The following is a 22,125-nucleotide window of genomic DNA, read 5'->3' on the forward strand; positions in this document are numbered from 1 at the left end:
TGAAATGTACCCTTGAAGATAATCTTTAATGTAGCCCTCAAGGAAAAGGTAACCTTTACAAACACTGTCTTTACAATAAGCAAGATAAAGTTATTTCCTTTAAGGTTTTCTACCCAAAAACCTTAAGCAAACCCTTACAAAAATGATAAATAAGAATAACGATTAAAAACACCTTTCAAAGGAAGATATTACAATGATTAATCTCACTCAATGATAATACAACACTTGAAAGAATGAAAAAGATAAATGCCTAAGTATGTGTATGAAGAACAAAGAGAATATTAATGAAAAGATTGGATTTTTGTAAACAAACTTGTTTCTTGTCTTCGGTATAGAGCTATTGACTTGTATTTATGCCTTCTAACAATCTTAAGGATGTTTGGAGGCGTTAAAAGTAAATTAGAGCCATTGCAACATTAAATTCGAGCATTATTTGTAGATTGTAGACCACTTGTATCAATATAAGTGGACTTGTGTCGGTAGAAGTCTAAGGGTTTCAAGGGTTCAGACTTGTAACGATAGTTGTATCGGTGAAGGTGTAGGGGAACCCAAAAATTCTCACTAACTTACTTATATCGGTAGAACTCCTTCCAAGTATTGGTAGAACTGTAGATGTATCAATAATAGAGCCCCCAAGTATCTATAGAAGTCTGGAGGAATACTTGGGGTGCACTTTGGCTTACTTCTATCAATAAAAGTATCCCAGTAAGGTAAAAATAATCTTGAATCAATATTTTCCAATGGAATTTTACAATTTTGAGTTTCTAAGCACTTTGAAAATAATTTTTAAGAGCTTATATCAATTTATTGCAAATTTGGTTAAGTGAGAATTTAAATTTTGACTTTGTTATATCGAACATTTGAAAAATTAAGTCTAACACAGAGGTTCTATCCTAAACATGTTAATTTTAGTTCTTTTATTTAAAATTAAATAAAAGTATGGAAAGACTAAAAGGTCATCAAATTAATAATAGTAGTAGTCATTTAATAAAAGATATGTTAGTCATTTCCTAACCGAGTTGGTACCGATTATCCCATGATACTAACTCAATCGGCAATTTTATTAATAGTATAAATATCTAAATACTTAAATTATAAAATTAGAAATTTCATCAACTCATTTATTTCAAATGCACAAACTATTTTTTTAGACAAAGTGCATAAACCAATAATAACAACAATGGTATTAAACTTTTTATTTTAGATTTAATTAAAACATAAGAATAAGTAAAATTTATTATCTTACACATTATATAAAATAATTAATTACTATCACTTGGAATGAAAGATATCTATATGTATAAAGAATATGTTAAACAATGGTTAAATTTCAGCTATGATCCTCTACTTTTTATATTATATAATAATAGTCAAATTTTAGTTTTGATCTTTGCACTATGTTCAAATTTTAATCTCTATAATTTAATTTTTCATATAATTTGATATCACAACTTTTATAATGTAAGGTCTTCCTTACATTACAAGCATCTTTTTAATTATTCAATTTTAATTTTGATCCCTATTTCTTTTTAAGATTATATAAAATGGTTTTGGTCCTTATACAAATCTAAAATTTGAGATTTAGCTATGCTTTTGTTTTTTACATAATATGGAACCCTAACTTTTACAATGTCATTAGTTAGTCTAAATACTTTGTTTTAATTAAAATGTTTATGTGAATTTTAAGAATTGTTAAAATCGTTACAATTTTTTGTTAAATTTAGTTATTTAGGTTTATTATAATTTCATTTTTTGTCACACGGCTACCAAGTGAGTATTTTTTAATTTTAAAATGTCACTCTAGCGAACTTAGCAAAATAAATTTAACGGTGTTAACAACTAAACCTGAATTTTCAAATTCAAAAGTTAAGGGACTAAATTATTAAAATAAAAGTATGGGAACTAAATTCTAAATATAAGAAAAGTATAGAAACTTAAGACATATTGTAACCTTTAAATTATTGTTTTATAATTTAGTCTAAAAATTAACCCAATACAAAGCATGAGTGGACCATACTTGTAACTATCTATACTATTATTAAAATTCTTGGTGAGTTGGTGTCACGATGCACCAACTCGTTAGAAAATTACAAAAATGACCTTTCATATTTAAAACAAGTTATATTATTTGAAGGTATTTCAGTCTTTTTAATTTTAAAAATAAAAATATACATATTGTGATATTTGAATCCATTCCAATTACATTGAAAAACTTTAAATTTATCACTCAACCAAGACTTTATTTTAATTTTAGTATGCACACTTTATTTCTTCCATCAATTGTATATCTAGACTATTAATAAAATAACTTACTGAGTTGGTGTCACGAGTTAACCTGGAATCAACTCGGTTAGGAAAATTCAAAAAATGTCCTTTCGTATTTAAAATAAGTGATATTATTCAAAGATAATTGAGTCTTTTAATTAAAATAATAATAAAAATTACGCACATGGCGGGATTTGAATCTACGCCAATTGTATTGGTAAAACATTAACCAAGGCTTTATTTTAATTTTTCTATATGTTTTAATATTATTATGCACATTTTATTACCTCTATCAATTGTATATATTAATTTAATCTATATTTTAAAAACTTTAATACCGCAAGTATTTCACGTATTATTAATAATTAGTTTTAAACCATACATTTCATTATTTCTTATATATTATTTTCAAACACGCATCTATATTTTAAATACGTAGTAGTGCATGAGTGTTGGCGGAGGGCATATGTGGGGAAATGAATAATGGGCTAATTCTAGATTTGATCCCTCACATTTTGTTGTTTATGCGATTAGGTCCCTAATTGAAGCATTTAACACGATCAATCAGGCTCATGCATTAAATTAATTAATTAATTGATAGCAAAATAAGTTACATTTGGTGAGTATAATAAAATGTTTTGTTTGAATAAAATGATAATAATTGAAAAACAATTTATTAACAAGTTGAATGTTTATAAAACTGTGAAGGAACCCAGCCCTAAAACAACTTTGAATGCATAGAATGCAGTGCAAATGACGCCTGCTTTAAATCGACTTCAACATTTCCAACTGCTATAAATGTGCAGTTTGCATGTTGTCTTTATTTTATGCTATTCTTTTATTATATTCTACACATCCACTACTAAAATTCCAATTCTATTTCGAGAATACCATCTTTATTTCTTATTTTTCCAATTTTCTTTATATATGACCTTGGTTAAAAGTTAGTGAGTATGTTGTCAAACCCCATCAACAATGTTAAGGAGTGTCCATAATGATGGTCATTTGATTGAGAAGAAATGCTTGTTCGACATAGGTAGATGAGTAGATCATTAACAGGATAACTTTTTTGAGAAAAAAGAGGAGTAATACAATAGTATGAAAATTCTGTGATGATGATAAAAATTTGTACGTGTTAATGGGTTCAAATATAAAAACACAACTCCAAATGATACAAAAAATAATAATCTCTTATTTGATGAAACCACTTGGACGAATTCGGATCACAAAACTAAAGTGGTCAACATCTTTCAAGTTCAAAGAGGACCATTGTGGCTTGCAAATTTTATTCATAAACTTGATTGCATGCTTCATCACACAAGGTTATCCTACTCCAGGGAAAATAAAAATTCATTATAGATCCTTTTCATAGCAAATATGTGGATTTTGCATCACTTAAGTTTATATTACACATTTAAATATATGAAAAAGGATGGTAAGAAATTGTGATTCCACGTCATCCTTATCCGTTTCCAATTAAAGAATCACAAATCAGATTTTTTCCTCCTGATTTTTAACCTTTTTAGTTGGATTTGAATTTTTTCAAGAGGAGAAATCTGATTTGTCATTCTCCCATTGAAAAGAGATAAAGGATGACGTGAAATCACAGTTTTATACCATCCATTCTCTAAATTTACTTACTCTCAAAATTTAATACAAATTAAATTAGTATTCCATCTATATTTTTTATACGATATTTAAAATTACCTATCATCGCTCTCAACAATAAACGCTCTTTAATATACTCGAACTCACATTTTTTTATATTGATAATAAAATACTATTACCAATTAAGTTAACGCTCAATCCATTTCAATCTATAATTTTTTAATGGTCAAGATCATGGAAGAAAATATACAACTCCATGTTACTTATAAATTAAATTTATGAAAAGGGAAAGTGAAATGACCCATAAATAAATTGCCTTATCAAAACTGGGATGTCTTTATGTAGAATCTTTATTTTTATACGTATCATTGATATAAGAATATTAAATTAATTTCTAATTTTTGTGGTGGGTTTTTTATTTTAAAATTATTTTAAAATTAAAAATATGTTGATTAAATCAAACATAAAATTACAATAATTTATTGTATTTTCAGAAGATATTTTTATATTTATTTATGTGATGTTTAAAAGGTTTAAAATTATGAGACGTTGTAATATACATAAATGTGTGTACATAATATCTATTTTTCTAAAGAGTTAAAAAGTAATTTTTATCGTTGAATTTGGTATTTGTCCATTTTATATCAAAACAAGACCATTGATATTTAACTATTTTGATGAGTCGGCAACTTTGATTTTTTTGTTTGTTTGTCTGACATGATCTGTATTCATTAAATATAAAAATAAAAAATAATTTAAAAATATGTTTTAAGAGAAATCTGGCTAATTTACTATTTTAAAATCATAAATAAGACTGCTAGCCTCTAAATTAGAAACAAATTGAAATTTGCTTGTTTATATGAAATTCCTGTAACCATGTAAGAAGGAATTGCATGATTGAGAGGAAGTCCAAGAGCATTATTTCTACTCACCTAACTACCTCTGTGGTTATTTATTTCATGAAAATTGTTTTTATTTTTTCTTGAAAGGGATGTTACTCGGCAGTGAAATAAAAAAAACCATCATTTCAACATTATAGTTTTATCTCAACACCCTTTCCCCTCCATGACCTTTTATAAGAAAATGATGGGGAGAGGTGAGGGAAATGAAGTGTCGGTGGAATAGTAAAAGGGTAGTTGTCACTGTGGCATCACATTTTTTTTTCATTTAGTAGCCTCCCTACTAAAAGTATTATTGTACTATCAATCATGATTTTCATCACCTAGTGAAGACCCAAAAAGCAAGGGGTTTTGCTGTATGGGTGGGTCTACAATCTCCAAATGGTGCATTCAAATCCCATTTAGTGCAAACATGGACAACTTGGAAACACATGAAAACGATGTTTGTTGGATGTATGAGCATTTCTATGAACCATTAAATAATAATAATAAAGTTACCGCGGTAAATTTCAATGGAATAATTGATCAGTTCCAAGCAAAGTTGCTCTAATCAGCCAAAGCCTTTTAAAGGCAAATTCAGAGCAATGTTTACATTATACTCACTTTTATGAGTGAAAAATAGTATGGGATTACAATCATTTCCACTCCTAATCTAGTTCAACACCAACAAACAAGGGAAAAAAAATTTATGTTATCCAGGTTTTGGATAAGCATCGGATACAAATATATCCGACCCATACTTTCATTCCATACCTATGCCCGAATATATGATTGACAGTTGGCACAAGTATCGGATACGAAAAAATGAAAGAGTCAGAACAGCATAAAAGAAAATCGAAAGGGAAGGAGGAGGGCACACCAGGCAAACAACCTCTCATCCAACACCTACCGTAAGCAATGAGCAATGCCATTGAAAAGAAATACAAGGAACCGAAAGAATATACATGGGTGAAAAGATCCATAAATGGAAGAATGCTTATTTTGCAGCTTATCTTTGGCGGTGATGAAGTTAGTCAAAGCTTGATGAACGGCTCCATCGACCCTTGAGGTAGTCCTCTAACGACACAGGTTGCTCGATGCTGCTCATGGAGACCGAGTCTTCCTCCACATCAAGCAATGCGAGGCTAAGATGGGATTGAAGATTGGAGCGACCAGGACAAGCTTCATCATCCAATGTATCGGATCCTTCGGAGGCATTCACTTGCAGTCTTGCCCACTTAGTCACATCAGCATCACCTTGTAGGAGCTTCACAACCTTTGGCCATCACATTAAACAAACTTAATTATTAATCATCCATTTTCACAACCAGTAATCCAGAGTAGAAAAGATGAAAGATGACTTACAACGCCCATTTGCGGTCTAGCACGTGGGGCACGTCTAAGACAAAGGGTGGCAGCGAGAACCATCCTCTCCATCTGGTCACAATCATAGCCATCAGCCAAGCTTGGGTCTAATAATTGGGAAACCTTCCCACCACTTAAAATTGGCTTTGCCTGGACATTGGTCAAATTTACTTTAGATACGAAATTGAAAGATGGAGTGATACGAGTCACATGGATTGAGCAAAAAGGACCACTTACCCACATGACCAAACTCTCTTGGCCTTTTGGACAGTCATTGCTTATAGGTTTTCTTCCAGAAAGTAGCTCAAGCAACACCACCCCAAATGCATACACATCAATCTTGTCGTTTACTTTCCCATACATGAAGTACTCAGGAGCCAAATACCTGAAACAATGTGGGATTTTTTTTTTCCATTTTTTTTATTTATTTTACCCCTTGAAATAAATGAACACAATTAGAAACCAAATAATTTACAAGTGAAAATGACATACCCAAAGGTCCCTGCAACATCTGTGCAGGTTATATGCGAAGAAGAGGTTGATGCCCATTTAGCAAGTCCAAAATCCGAGAGCTGCATATATCGGGAAGCAAAACATGGGAATTTATGTATGCAAACATCGTTTCAGTTTCTTAAAAAAAAAAAATACAAAACTGAAAGATACCTGGGGCTCAAAATCATCAGAGAGTAATATGTTTGAAGATTTAACATCCCTGTGGATCACAGGGTGGTCACTGTTAGTATGCAGATAATCTAAGGCCTCAGCCACCCCAATTGCCACTTTATATCTTTCACTCCAACCAAATGCACCACGATCCTTCTTATTACCTGAATTATCAATAACCAACTTTAGAAACTACTTCCCGACATCAAGCGACTTAATTAATCATACAATCATATCGATTACTTACCATGAAGGTTTTCTTCAAGGCTTCCTCTTGATAAGAAATCATAAACCAAGAGAAGGTTATTATCCTCATAGCAGAATCCCAAGAGGGATATAATGTTCTTATGATGTAATGTAGTAATGATCTCGATTTCCATAACAAACTCCTTCAATACTTCTTCTGAAGGCTTTAGGATTTTCACCGCGAGTTCCTTGCCGTCTCGAAGGCAACCCTTGTAAACCTGACTACTGCCTCCTTTACCAATCAAGTTTTCTGCAAAAACACAAACCAGTAAAAGCAAGTTCAAGTCAATTGGTTCCCAAAGGAGGGTGTTGCAAAGAGGAATGATGAGTTTGAAACAAACCAGCCAAGAAATTCGATGTAGCCGAAACCAGTTCTTGGTACTTAAATAATCTGCAAGTTGCAGAGTATTTCTCATGAAGACCTTCTAATTCTTTTGGCAGGTTTATTAAGTTGTCATCAGGAGAAAGTGGAGCAATGGCATTTTCATTACTAACCGGAACGATTGCGCCGCTTTCTCCATCAAAATTAGAGGCCTTAAATTCGGTTTGATCACAGTCTTGTTTCTTGTCTGAATTTGTTAACAAAAGAGTACGCCTAGAGGGCAACCGCATCACCCACTGAACCACAGAAATCTGCCTCGACGAAGATCGGTCAGGAACTTGATGTCGTCTATCCGATAAAACCGCACGGCGAAGTAAAGGCCAACCAGGTCTAATTTCAGGCAACTGTTTGATCAACATAGAAATCGAACCAGATGCAGCCTCAGTTCTTTTAACAGGCACTATAGCCAAGGATTTCTCTCTATCATTATCATCATCACCGCAGTTTGCAGATTGGTGACAAGAATCATGCAGCAATAACTTATTTCCAGATCCACAAACCGAGCAATTTTCCTTTCCATCACTCTCAAAGTTGCCCGAACCGGCTTTGATTAAGGCCTGCTCGAATCTCTTGTCCTTGGTCTCATAGGAAACCAGATTGGCCTCGGCATTGGCAATCCCTTCACTTAGTACTTTGGAATTCTTGTTCAATGTTATGGTTCGGTGAAGCGCATTAAGCAAGCTATTTCGTTTATGATCTTCATTTCCTGGAGGAACAAAGAAGAAATTCCTTAAAATACACGAAAATCTTACATGACATCCAAGAACTGGATGACCAACCAAAACAAAATCTTTACCTTTTGCCCCAAAAGTGGTCCCTGGAGAACCCTCCCTGTGGAACACCACTTTCCCATTATTAACAGCAAGAACAGAACAGTTGTTGGATAGTTTCTTAGCACAGTACTTGGCTACCGATGTCGATGACCGGATTTTATGGAGTTTGGCGGCGGTTCCAACTATAAGCTTAGTTGCAGAATAAGATTTTGCTTCTCTCACTAAAATTTTGCGAATTGAAGAACCTCTGCATATCTTAAGTTTGAGATCCACCTGCAACATAATTACCCAAAACCGATTTATATCTTTTTTCTAAGCCTTAAATTTGATACGTGAAATGCTTAATCAATTGTTGTTAGCAGTCTAATCAGGTTGCAAGTCTAATCGTGAATTTCTTTTATTTTTTAATTCATCTCTTTTTGACTTTTACTATCTTCTTCCTGCTTCTCTCTTTCTCTAGCACCGGCCTGCTGTCTATCTTCACCTTTAACGTTATGAAAGCTTAAAAATGGAAATAGTGGGACGTTATTGCCGCTATCAATTGTTGTGATTTATATTCACAATCGTTTTCTTTCCGATAGCGGTGGCAGGTGGCGGCGGTAGCGCTCACATTTTCGGTCATTGCTGTAGTGTTGGTGAATTTTTTTATTTATTTTAAATTTAATAATCACTAACATGATTATAAAAACTCTTTGTTTTCTTGATTTTTGAGGTATTTTATGGTCTTATTTAATATTTTTATAATGATATTTATTCATATTTGTATTTAAAATTTAAAATCAGGTATCAATATACAGGTTATTAAGATAAATATAAAATATAATGATTTTTTTAAAAACCTAAAAAAATATATTTTTTTATTATTGTAAATATAAATATGCATTAACTAAAATGTTAATCCCTTCCCATTTTTTCTCCCCAGAACTGTGCCTGTTGCGTTCTTATTTTAATAAACACCCTATATTTTAACTCATTTATGAACTTTCCCCATCTTCACCGACCAAACTTTTCCCTCTCTTTTAGATCTTGAGAATCAGTTATTCATCAACGATGTTAGAAATCCTTCACCTGACCTCCATTTTCTTTATTATTCTAGGATCCTAGGGTGCTCTTGTTTTTATTTGTTAGAACCACAATACGGGACGTGATCTATATTCACGGCCGCCGTGGCTGGTGGTGGCGCTATTGCTAAATAGCGGCCGCTATTTCAATCCTAAGTGTAACTATAGCTAAATTGAGCATGCAGGGAAAGACCAACTTTCCCATTTCTGATTTTCCTTCATTTTCCAATTGACCAAACAGGAAAGAAAAATGAGGTTAACAAATTTATCATAGGGAAAAAAGAAGGTAAATTGTTATAAAAAAATTTTAAAAAAAGAAAGAAAGAAAAAGTAGATCATGAAACCGAACCTGTTTCAAATTACAGAATCCTTCATAAACAGCAAGAACAGAGTCAAACGCTTTGACAAGCGACAGAAGTGAAGATTTTCCATCTCGATCCACGATTTCTACACACACACAAAATCCAAATCCCACTTCAATAAACCAGACAAAAAATCAAGCCCCAGAAATATTTTCAAAAGAAAAGAAAATTTAAACCCTGAAACAGGAAAAAAAAATCTACTGACCATTGTTACCAAGAACATGAAGAGCAATGACACAGTCACCAGGCTGAGCCACCTTAACCAAAGCCCACGTTAAAAGCTCTCTGCTTGGTGAATCAAGCTTTACTCCAACAACCACCGTCCCTCCACCACCACCATCACCAGCAGCAGAAGCAACCGTCTCTTTGTCTCCAACAAAACCATTCTGTACCATTTTCATTTCTGTGTCAAAACAGAGTATGTTTCAGAGCAGGTGTTCTTGACCAAAGTTGAGGATCATGTTAAGAGTTTATAAATGGAAGAGTTAGGTTGTGAAGGAAGGTAGAGGAGAGGCAGAAGCAGTGTTTGAGAGCGTTTTTTTAGGCTTAACCGTCAGTAGTTTGCTTTTCAAGTTCTCCAACCACACTAGATAGAGAAAGGGAGGAAGAGACGACTTGTTTTTTATAAACACAAGTTGAAAAATTATTAAACAATTTATTTCTTTAATTGTTTATTTAATGGGGGGGTTTTTTTCTCAAAAGCAAATTGTAGGAATTAATAATAATAATAATAAAAGTGCTGCCCCTGTAAAATATAGATTCTTAGGTTTTAAATAATAATAAATTTCATTAAATGGGCATGGGCGCTACTAAAATGCTACAGACCAAAGCTTTTGCATCATGCTGTGGAAAAAGAACACAAACGCACCCAATTTTGTTATTTTCTCTCTTTCTTAGTACTTGGGGTAAAATGTAAAATTCAACTATGAGTTTGAAGTTGATAGCACGGCTGCATCGCTATTTGCTACCCATGCTTCCCCTCTTCTCATATTTGACAGTAAACATAACTCCCCACTAATTTATATATATACCGAAATTTATGAATTTAGGTCGTTGTTATTTATTTATGGGAATAGACCGTTTTCTAAGAGAGAAAGTGAAAATATGTCTTATAGGGTACGTTTTTAGGTAGCGATAACATTCCTCCCAACAATCCTAATTTCAACGGTTACATCCCCCAACAGTCATATTCTTTTTTCTATATAAATTCCTCTAAACTTCATTCTTTTCCATTCAAATATATTCTCTTAATAATTTCATTTTAAATCTTTCTCTCAATCCTATTCTCTTCGATTTTATTTTATTCCTTTTAATTTGTAAAATGGTAAATCAACTTATTTGTTTGGATAACAAGCACATCTCCGACATCCAGTTACAAATGGTAAGAAAATATTATTAATTTATTTAATTTTAATTAGTTAATTATTATGTTGTTAATATTATTAATATTATAATTTTTTATGTTTATATACTCAAGCCAAAAATTAAATTTTGGAGACATACATACACAATTTATGTGTGAGTGCACCGGCTGTCATTCATGGACATTTGCAAGATTCGAGATTCTTGTACGTGGCTCACATGCTCGGGGGGACTAAATTGGATCCCCCACTTATAAGTGCTTCGGTGGAAAAATAGAGGCCCGAGAGACACACATTCCATCTTCCTCGCAATGAGTGTACAATTACACTCGAGGATGTTGGTTTACAACTCGATCTACTGGTAGATGGGGAAGTCGTTACAAAGGCAGTGGTGAGTGCCAATTAGAGCGCAACATGCGAGCAACTACTAAGGAAAGTGTCAAACAAGTTTAAAGGTTGCCAGATCGATATGGGATGTTTGGAGGAGAACTTCAAACATATTGACGCCTCCTTGAGTGGCATTGAACAAGAACAATTCGCTCGAACATCCATTTTGAGGTTGATTGGGGGTTTGCTTATTCTAGATAAATTTTAAAATTTGGTACATTTAAGGTGGCTACTATTATTAGTCGACTTGAAAGAAGCAAGATGACTCAATTGCGGATCAATAGTGTTAGCGACATTGTACCGAAAGATGTACTAGGCCACAAAACCAGAAAAAGTTGAAACTGTCGGTTGCATGCTCCTTCAATCATGGGCATGGTATCGGCTACCATTTTTACAGCCCCAAGTGGACCCCCTTATGAATCCCCACTCGTAATATGGTGAAATTCATTTGATCATATCATTATCCTAATTTTTTTCAGTGTTGTAATTTTAAAATAACATGTTATTTGAATAAGTGGAACAATCGCGCAAGAAACACAGGTATACTGACTAAGCTCGAGGATATTCGATTAACTTTAGATAAAAAAATCAGAATAGGAGGTTAGTTTATGAAATTTAAAGTTATATAAGATTTACTTTAGCATTTGAATTTAAATATTAGGCACATGCTAAAATTTATAAATTCATACTACAGTTTGAATGGATGTCACATGCCGATCCAAGAATTCAAGAATGCATCCCAATCGACTTTTTTGGCCAATCGCAACATCTAGCACGTCAAAGTGTCTTTGATCATTTTTGCAATGGTTGAGATGCACGAATTCGACGAAGTGATGCGGCAGTTTGGGTGTACACAACGTATTCTACCGCCACCCCAGGATTTCAATGACCTACACAAGATCAACTTGTGGGGGAGACTCGAGGAAGATCAGTCAAGATTCCACAATAAGTATATCGAGATGTAGTAGTGAAAGTACAATTACTTGCCAAGGCGTGAACCATTTCTCACATCTAAGTTGGCGACATCTCTGGATTACATATGGTTCAGGCATAATGGCATGTCATATCTACTACCGAATGGGGAAAGGAGTACGCAACGTTGTCGTAGGAGGTGAAGACAAGTACCCAGCAATCTTAGGCTGGGAAAACAAGCCGCAGGGGGAGCAACATTTGCTCTAGCTTCACATAAGAACCCAATGGGCGTGCAACCTCCTTATCAGTATGGTTCATATTTTTTCTGGTGCTAAACCAATTTTGTTTTACATAAGCACCACAACACACACCATCATTCACTACATCAACACCTTCAGGTCTATTTTTAACACCACTGTCACCCACCGAACCATATTACATGTTGTTGTTGCCAGCAACACCGATGTATTTGATATAACTGATAATTCCCATATTTTATCCAAAATTATCTTATGCGATACGATACAGTTATCTATCAATAATGTCACAAACAACCCCAACATCGTTGTTCTACCGATGTGGGTCATCGTCGCAACCACCTATTAATACAATGGGGGATGTACGATGGGCTCTTAGAACCCAAACGCATTCAACCACGGAGGAAGGAGATGAAGATAGAGATCAACATTGAGGTCGAGGTGAAGATGAATATAAAGAAGATGAGGAAACAACACCCTAACTTATTCGATGGAACCCTAGGCGTACCCAACGCCCACTTGGTTGTGGCTTGAAATTGGGTTAGCACCAGAAAAATATGAACCCTAGGCGTACCTAACGAAGTGCTTGAAATTTCTCATAGTCGTAGGTCTTTTGTCTCAAGTCTACATGGTACGCTCCTCCGATAACTCATTCCTCGGATCTATAAAACTCCGTAAATCTAAATATTTGATTTGGACGTGAATGACACACTGAAGGCATAAAGTTCACTCTTTATGTATTCTCTCCAATATTTTTTAGCACCGTCTCACACCAAACATGAACGCTCTATATCTATCCCTCGTATTTCTCAACTCGCTTTGGAAATAAAGTTGCTAAGTAGAAATACGTTTCTTTGACTACCAAGGTTACCAAGCAAATGATGTGTCCTCTTTAATATGGAATTAATGCATTCTGCTAGGTTCATTGTCATGTTTCTGTATCGTAGTCCTCCATCAAAAAATTGCGTCTACTACTCATTGGGTATCCCATTGAGGTACTCCGCACCGAGTCGGTTTACAACTTGCAATTTCTTTAACATTTCATGAAATCAATGTTAGACGAGCTCGTACCCTGTCGATGACAACAAATATTATATCCATGGATGCAAACAATGTATATGTTAAAGAATAATATATAAAATACTATATACAATGTACCTATGTTAATGACATGTCATCGTTCTGCATTCTTATGGTATTGGCCTATGTAGTTAGACTCTATATGTCATATACAATACCTATGGTGTGAATAGTCTCAGAGGTTTTCACGTTGACCAATTACAGTCTGTATTTTGGGATTTTGTAACATGGAAGTTTACCCCATGCTTTATGTTATACCGCTTCACTACAACAACTAAAGCGTTTTTGGAGGAAAACTTCATCCCAACCTCTAAGTTGTCGAAATTTGTTGATGAACTTGCATGCTCTAGTCTTCTATGAGGGAATTTTGGGAATTTTAACCCACCTTTAGCAGTAAGATCGAAGTTACGCATGTAGGGCCACCATCTTCTGGTTCAATAGGAATGGGCTCTAGTTTTGAAATTACTGCAATTTTCTCACCATCCAGTTTGAATTCCTATATTGGGTCATTATCGATTTTAGACCCTCTTCATTCTCTTCGTTCACAGGTCTCTTTTTGTTATCAACCCTAGTTGCATATTCAGGCTTGGATGTCCCTTCGTTAGTGCAGGTTGTCAGGAGTAGATCATTCATTCTTGTAAATCCGAGGTGAAACCCAAAATCACTTTTGTTTGGCCCATCAATGTAACTTGATGGTGTGCCTATGTAAGTGTTACTACATTGAACATCAACGTGCTGAAGTTAAAATAAAAGGCACTTGCAAAATATCGCGTGGGGGTGTCGAAGGCCCAGTTACCAAATAAGCTCGAATGTACACCAAAGTTACAATCGAGGGGTGAAACTGATGAATGCCTTGCCATTGATGATGATTTCGGGGTGTCCTAGTAAAAGCTTTGCAACAATGATATGAATTCACCACACAACCATGTGTTGGCAGAAATGTTCTCAAGCTCGAGTCACCTTCATTGACTTCGACAAAGTAGGCATATAACTCTAATACAATATTCCCATTAGAGCAATAGGAATTGATCACCGTATTGAGCTTGATGTCCCTTGCGATTTCAAGTAACATTTCAAGCTTGAAATTCTTCTCCAGCCCACTTTCTGCCTAATTTTTGACCATAGCTCATGCAATTTATGCTCCGTTTTTTTGACAATCGTTGCCGACCTGATTCGTGTTTCATCTTTTCTGCATTACACAATAACTCATCCTTACTGGAAATCTTGTTGCCCCCAACTCTATCACAGGTTATAGTAACAGGCTCACCGCCTTTGGTGGAGACAGATAAAAGAATTACTTGATTATACTGGAAATCCCTGTGTTTTTCACTATGACTATGATCTTAGACTTTTGTATGGGTTTTATAAAGCATCCCCCTCTGATGGGGAGAAACTCAATGTCGTGCCCGCATAACAACTACCAATTGGGGGCCTCAGTTATACTCCATCCATTAATAGCATAACCTTTGTAAACTTAAAGTCCTAGTTATACTTCAACCCGTAATAGTATAATCATCGTCAACTGAGACCTTGAGTTGCAATATGATCCGACTTCTCAAGTGATGGCTCCATCCTCACATAGCAAATAAAATTTGTAGATCATTGAGCTCCACAACATCACTGTAAATTAAAACATACCTTAAAACTATAACAATATCGATTTCAAACATAGACAAAAATAAATTCGTAAACTCTAATTTCCAGCCACAAAAAAAAAAACAATTTCTTAGAAAGTGAAAATGCATCTTATAAGGCGTGTTTTTACTTTCCCTTACCAAAAACGGCCTATTCTCATAAATATAAAAAAGACAACCTAAATTCATAAATTTCATAAAAGTTCGACATATATATAAATTAGTCCATAACTTACCTTAATTTTTAATATAAATTTCTATTTAATGTTAGTATTGAGCACTCTTATAAATTATAATAAAAATTAAATATGTAAAATTTGAGATACTTATTACATTTTCAATCATACTTATGAAGTTTAAAAACTCTACAAATTGTATATTAAATTATTACTACAATCATTAAACTTCATTTAAGAGGTCTAAATTTTCGAAAACTACACAAAATGAAAAAAAAAACAGATCACTATACTATAGTATGACAATAATACATAAGTAATCATGAGGTGTGATGTGGTGATTGCTCACCTCATTTCTAAGTGTGGTGGGGGTTCAGTTTTTAGTCATGGAAATTGAGTATATTTTATTATCAATACTTGTGGTGGATAAAAAAATTAAAAATTATAGAAAATAAATTATGTTAAAATTTATAAAAATATAATATTATAACAACCCGATTTAACTCTTTACCCAACAAAAAGTCTTCCATTCTTTTTCATTTATCCTAGCCTTGTCTATTGAATTACCATTTAAGAAATAAGAAGCAGTATCAGTTGTAAATGATCTCATACACCATATTTTAATAATTTGAAATCCATATATGAGTTTAGTTATTTCTAAAAATAAGCGGGTAAATTAAAATTAGTGGTCCATATAAACTACTTTATTGGGAGGGATATAAAGAGCTTTTGTATCAGTCTCCCTCTCCTTCCAAACCCAACCCCACACTGCTTTTTCTTTCACCACTTTTTCTTTTCCTTTAATTTTTAGGTATAATGATAATTTTAATATTTAATGTCTATATTTTATCATTTTGGTCATTAATTTTCTAAAAAGATTTTTCTTTAATGAATGTGTCAATCCTCATATTTATTTATCTTATTAACCCTAAACCTTTAGCTTCTTTTTAAGGATACCTTCTATTTGCATGAAATTTTAGGTTAGAAATTCTAGTACCAGACACTGCCCTAATGCAACTACCAATACTGCAACCACCAATTATGTGTTTCAATCATAGAATATTAACTCTGACTAATAAAAATATTTATTGATTTTTTAATTTTATAAATCTATCCCTCAACTTTTATAATTTCATTAGTTACTCTAAATATTTTATTCTAATTAAAATAATAAGATTTATTAGCATCGCAAATTCTTTTTATTAAATTCAGGCCCATTATAATGTTAGTTTTTTGTTACATGAATACCAAATTTGCTTTTTTTTTTTTAAATGTCACACCATCACAAAGAACTCTAACAATTTTAACAAATTGACTTAGATTTTAAATTCAAAAGTAGAGACAAAATTTCTGAAAAAGAATATGAATATTAAATTTCAAATATCTGAAAAGTACAAAAACTTTGAGCAACTGCAACCTTTAAATTTTTATAATATAATTTAGTCCATAAATAAATAATTAACCCAACATGAAGCGTAGATGAAAACCATACTAGTATAACTTCAAAATTAAAATAATTATTCTTCCATACATAAGTAAAATTATATTGCTTCAATGGAAGATTTTTTTAATAAGTTAAAATATGCTCAAAGTTTTTTTATTTTTTATTTTAGGAATTCAGTGTTTATATTTGTAGATTTTAAAATTTAAGTCTAAATATTAACACTGTTAAAATTTTTCTACATGTAATATTTTGAAATATAAAAAATACTTATTTAATTACCATGTAATAAAAATGATGTTATAATAAATTTGAATTCAACATAAGAATAATTTTAACGGTGTTAAAAATGGAAATCCGAAAAATAAAAAGATTAAAATCCAAATGGTGGAAGGGTATAGAAATTGAAGGTAAGAATCAAAAGTTGTGTATTCTTAAAAAAGATAGTAAGAGCCACCAAAAAAGTGGGGCCTTATTGCAACTTTCATCTTAATTCCAATCAATGGGTAAGTTTTATGGTTTAATAATAATTTGCAAAGAGTGTATAAAACAGTGTTGCATGACACATGCAATTTGTTTATTAAATTTCAATGGATGGTTAATCAACTTTGAATTAAATCTATTTTTTAATATAAGATTAGGCTTTCATGACATCAACAAAGTGGATTTTATTATTCCATCTTTTTATTTATTGCACAAATGTAAATATGGTATAATAAAATCTATTTTTAATTTATTTATTTTATGATGTCTCTGTTCAAATTTTATTATACACAAATATTCATTGATTTATATAAATATGAAAAAGTCATCATTTGCAAATAAAATAATTTTTAATTGAGTTGAGATATTATTGATGGGTGACACTAACTCAATAAAGGATTTATAATCTATATAAAAGTACAATTTGAATTTTTTTAAACAGATCAACATACACATTGTTGTTTATTAATTATTTGGCTAATTTTTCCCACACTAGGTACAGGTTAATTATGTTTTTCGAATAAAATTTATAGAAAACATTTTTAATCTAATTTTGAAAAAATAATTTTTTAATAAAAGTGATGGTGTAAAATAAAAATATTTTTAAAATTGATTTTATAAAAAATGTTTGTAGAAAGTTAATTAAGAAAGTATATTAAAATGATTAAATTGAGAGTGTAAAAATATTTATAATTGTAAATAACCTTAATTACAAAAAGAAAATTAAGGGTTTAAGTATAAAATTTGAAAATTGTAAATAAGGTTAATGTGAAAATATTAAAACAAAACCATAAGCAGTGAGACTGAATTTTGAAGGAAAAATAAAAATTGTTAAGGGCTTAATTATAAGCAATTTAATGTAAAAATATAAAAGAATAATCTCATTATGGATGACTAAAAAGTGGATTAAAAATGAGTATTCATTATTGTGAGTCTTAATTAATATTTTAAAATTACAATTGATACAATATTAAATGATGAGAGTTGTGGGCAAATAACCAATAAAAGCCTCTTTATTTTTAAAATTACCGAAATGGGCCAGATCCTGAATTAATTACTGAAATAGACCATTTCTCCCAAAAACGCGTCCACGTCAGCGCGTTGTCAGGGGATAAAGCAGGAAAATGCTACCTCAAGAGCGCTTTGTCCACGTGATGTAAAACGCTTCCTTGAGGGCGCGCTTTGCGTCCACGTGGACAAAGCGCTTCCTTGAGGAAGCACTTTCCCCGTTTGATAGGGTTTAGGGTTTTTTGTAATTAGGGTTAGGGTTTTGGAGTTTTTGAGTTTTAGATTTTAGAGTTTTAAGGATAAAATTAAATAAATAAGGGTTTAGGGTTTAGGGTTTCTTAATTAAATTAAGTATAAATTTTAAAAAATTAGATTAGGGTTTAGTGTTTATGGTTTTAAGGAAAAATCAAATAAATTAGGGTTTAAGGTTACTTGAGTAAATTAATTATAAATTTTAAAAAATTAGATTGGGGTTTAGTATTTAGGATTTTAAGGAAAAATTAAATAAAGCTAGTTGTTATTCGTTATATTTTAAACTCTTCTAAAAAAACTAATAAAATTAAATGTTTTAGTAAAAATTAAATTTATTAAAATAAATTTTAATAATAAATTAAAAATAAAATATATAATAAATTTTTGTATTTTTAAATTTTAAAATAGAAAAAAGTTTTTTTATGAAAAACAGAAAAGAGTTTAAAGTTTATATATATATATATATATATATATATATATTAAATTTATCTTTTGCTGTAATTTTAAATTTATAATAAATTAAAAATATTAATATAATATAATATGCAAAAATACATGAAATTTAATATAATACAATCATATTAATAATAGAATATTTTAGGGATAATAATTCCTTAAGGTCTTAAGATCATGGGTAAATATTTTATTGATTGTTAGTGAATGATTTATAAATAAGTATTAATAACTTTATTTAATGGAATTTAACATAAATTTTAATATTTTAATATTTAATATATATTTTAAACTCGTAGAAGTTTAAATTCAAAATTCGAGAAAAAATATAATAATTGTAATTAATATTTAACTATATTTAAATGAAGTTAGACTTAATAAATAATTTATAATTTTTAAAATTTATAATTAATTTAATTAAGAAACTCTAAACCCCCAATCTTTATTTATTTAATTTTTTTCCTTAAAATCCTAAAATTTAAAAACTCAAAAACCCCAAAACCCTAACTCTAATTGCAAAAAACCCTAAATCCTAAAAAAGGGGAAAATGCTTCCTCAAGGAAGCGCTTTGTCCACGTGGACACAAAGCGCTTCCTTGAGGAAGCGTTTTCCTGCTTTATCCCCTAGCAATGCGCTAACGTGGACGCGTTTTTGAGGGAAATTGTCCATTTCGATAATTAATTCAGGACATGATCTATTTCGATAATTTTAAAAATAAAAGGGCTTTTATTGATTATTGGCCCGAGAGTTGCCGCTTATCAAACTTTCCTTGCTTGTATAATATATGTTATATTTGTCATAGTAATTTATTGCTAATTTTAATTTTATTAAAATATTTAGTTAAATAAATTTACTGAATAATTATTATTTTAATAAAAATTGAATTTTATATTCAAATTATGTTGTCCTCATTAACCAAAAAAGTAAAAAGACAAATTATATCACGTTAGTTTTAAAAATAAAATTTTAATAATTCATATATAAAATTTTATAGATAATACGTTTACACATCAATTTATTAACTATCAGAAAAGAAATATATATATATATATCAAATTTTATATTTTGTATAAATGTTTTAATAAATGAGTAGAAAATTTTATTAGCATTATATTTGAATTATCAAAATAATCATGTAATATTATTATTATTAAATATATTACAAATGCTTTATTTATTTTTCAAACAAATTATGGTTAAAATCCTCTACTTTTCAGATTTCAAAATTTAAATTCAACTATTAATACTATTAAAATTATTCTGTTAAATTCATGTTCATTAAAACATATATTTTTTATAATAATTTCAGGTTCTTCAATTTTTTGATATAATGCCTAAAACTATTTTTGAAACTATTTGATCATTGAATATGAGGATAAATGTGCTTCAGAACACTCGATCTCTTTTTTTTTTGTACCAACAACAATATTGATGCCAATTAAAGTGGATCAAATTCTTAATTTTTAATTGTTTAATATAATAAAATATTTGAATCCCGTATATTGGCCTAATGGTTAGGATGTTCATTGCCTCAAGTGTGGCCTAAGTTTGAGTCACGCTAGTCGTATTGCTATTATGGCTTTGCACTCCTTTTATAATTAAAAAAATATAATAAATTATTTAATTATCCAACCAACAAAGTTTACTATAATCTAATGTTGAAAAACCAAGCATTCGTATCTTTTACTTTACAAAGAGCTCTTAGAAATGATTCAATGTTGCAGTCATCTAATAAATGATTTTACCTAATATTATTATATTAAATAATAATTTTGTTGTCATATTTTATACTTTTCAAGGAGAAATTAATAAATAAAGGATTATTATTTTTATATTTGTAGTGAATTTTTTAATTTCATTAAGAGACGGTAACGTGTCTCATTTATATATATTTTTTTATTTTTAAAATATTTATTAATCCCTTGATTCCATTTGTAAAATAAAAAAACTTTCATAAATAAGATATACAAATAGTAAATTAAAAGCAAAATCAAGACTTAATTAAATCATAAAAAAAACATTATTTCTTAAAATAATCAAAACCAAGCCATTGCTTATAATAAACCTCCAAGACTTAATTAAATTGCTTTCTATGTGTAGAGTACGGACGCTGCAAACAAGCGCTGCTGCCCGTGACTGCCTTACCAAAGCAAGCCACGCGTCTCCCTCCTTTATCACGTGTGGCGTCTTCATTTCTGTGAGCCCCACGCTAATACCTTGCCGCTTACGTGCTCCACAACATCATCGCCACCTGCCCTTTCCACTTCTATTACTATCCTTTTCCATTTTTAAATTTTAACTAAACACCCTTCATTCTTCATATTTTTGCTTCTAATGTCAACTTTATTCATTAACTTTTTTTTTTTAAAGTTAGATTGATGTGTTTTTAATAAAAATATGGATCAAAACATTAAATTTTTAAATTTTTTATATTCATGATAATCCATGATATTTTTATTTTGAATTTTATGAATTTTTATATATTTTTAATTTTAAATATTTTAAATTATTCATTTATATGACATATAAAGTAAATAGTGTTATATTAATATAAAAGTACATGTAGACAATCATACGGGTTGTCACATCAACCTTGTTAAAAAAATAATGTTTCAATTAACATTTCGCTAAAAATCAATTTAACTCTTTTTGAAAGGTTAAAGGCAAATTTAACTAAAAAAGTCAAACTGAAAAAAGATATAAACGTTGAAGGTCAAATTTGACATTATGTCTAATCTAATTTATGTATACTATTTAATAAAATCCCTAACTAAGTTAGTATTACGGGTTAATCGGATACTAACACGGTTATGAAATTATTAATAATAATTCTTGAGTAAATATTTAAAAAAACCTCTAATGTATAATAAATTCTCTAACCAAATTTATGTATATAGATAATTAATTAATTTCAAATAATATGTTTCATTATTTATTATATATTATTTTTAAACATATATTTATATTTTAAATACGCAATTTTATATACATATAGGTGTAATAAAATTTCTAATATATTTTACTGCAGAATCAAGTTAGTATAATAAGAGCGTGGCAAGCTTTTTTTTAAAGAAAATA

The 22,125-nt window shown here is 30.7% G+C and overlaps 1 protein-coding gene across 1 annotated transcript; it reads right to left on the reverse strand.

Annotated features, from left to right (window-relative positions):
• Positions 1 to 5,266: 5,266 nt before the first annotated feature.
• LOC105783032 (protein kinase STUNTED) lies at positions 5,267 to 10,209 on the reverse strand. The gene is made up of 10 exons (XM_012608200.2): positions 9,809 to 10,209; positions 9,591 to 9,688; positions 8,204 to 8,453; positions 7,367 to 8,113; positions 7,027 to 7,275; positions 6,780 to 6,943; positions 6,609 to 6,688; positions 6,354 to 6,501; positions 6,117 to 6,266; positions 5,267 to 6,027 (listed from the first exon to the last, which is right to left on the reverse strand). The coding sequence occupies exons 1-10, from the start codon at positions 10,002 to 10,004 to the stop codon at positions 5,782 to 5,784; spliced, it is 2,328 nt and encodes a 775-aa protein (XP_012463654.1). The 5' UTR covers positions 10,005 to 10,209; the 3' UTR covers positions 5,267 to 5,781.
• Between the last annotated feature and the right edge of the window lie 11,916 nt (positions 10,210 to 22,125).

This window comes from Gossypium raimondii, chromosome 2, assembly GCF_025698545.1.
Source record: "Gossypium raimondii isolate GPD5lz chromosome 2, ASM2569854v1, whole genome shotgun sequence".
NCBI classification, from domain to species: domain Eukaryota; kingdom Viridiplantae; phylum Streptophyta; class Magnoliopsida; order Malvales; family Malvaceae; genus Gossypium; species Gossypium raimondii.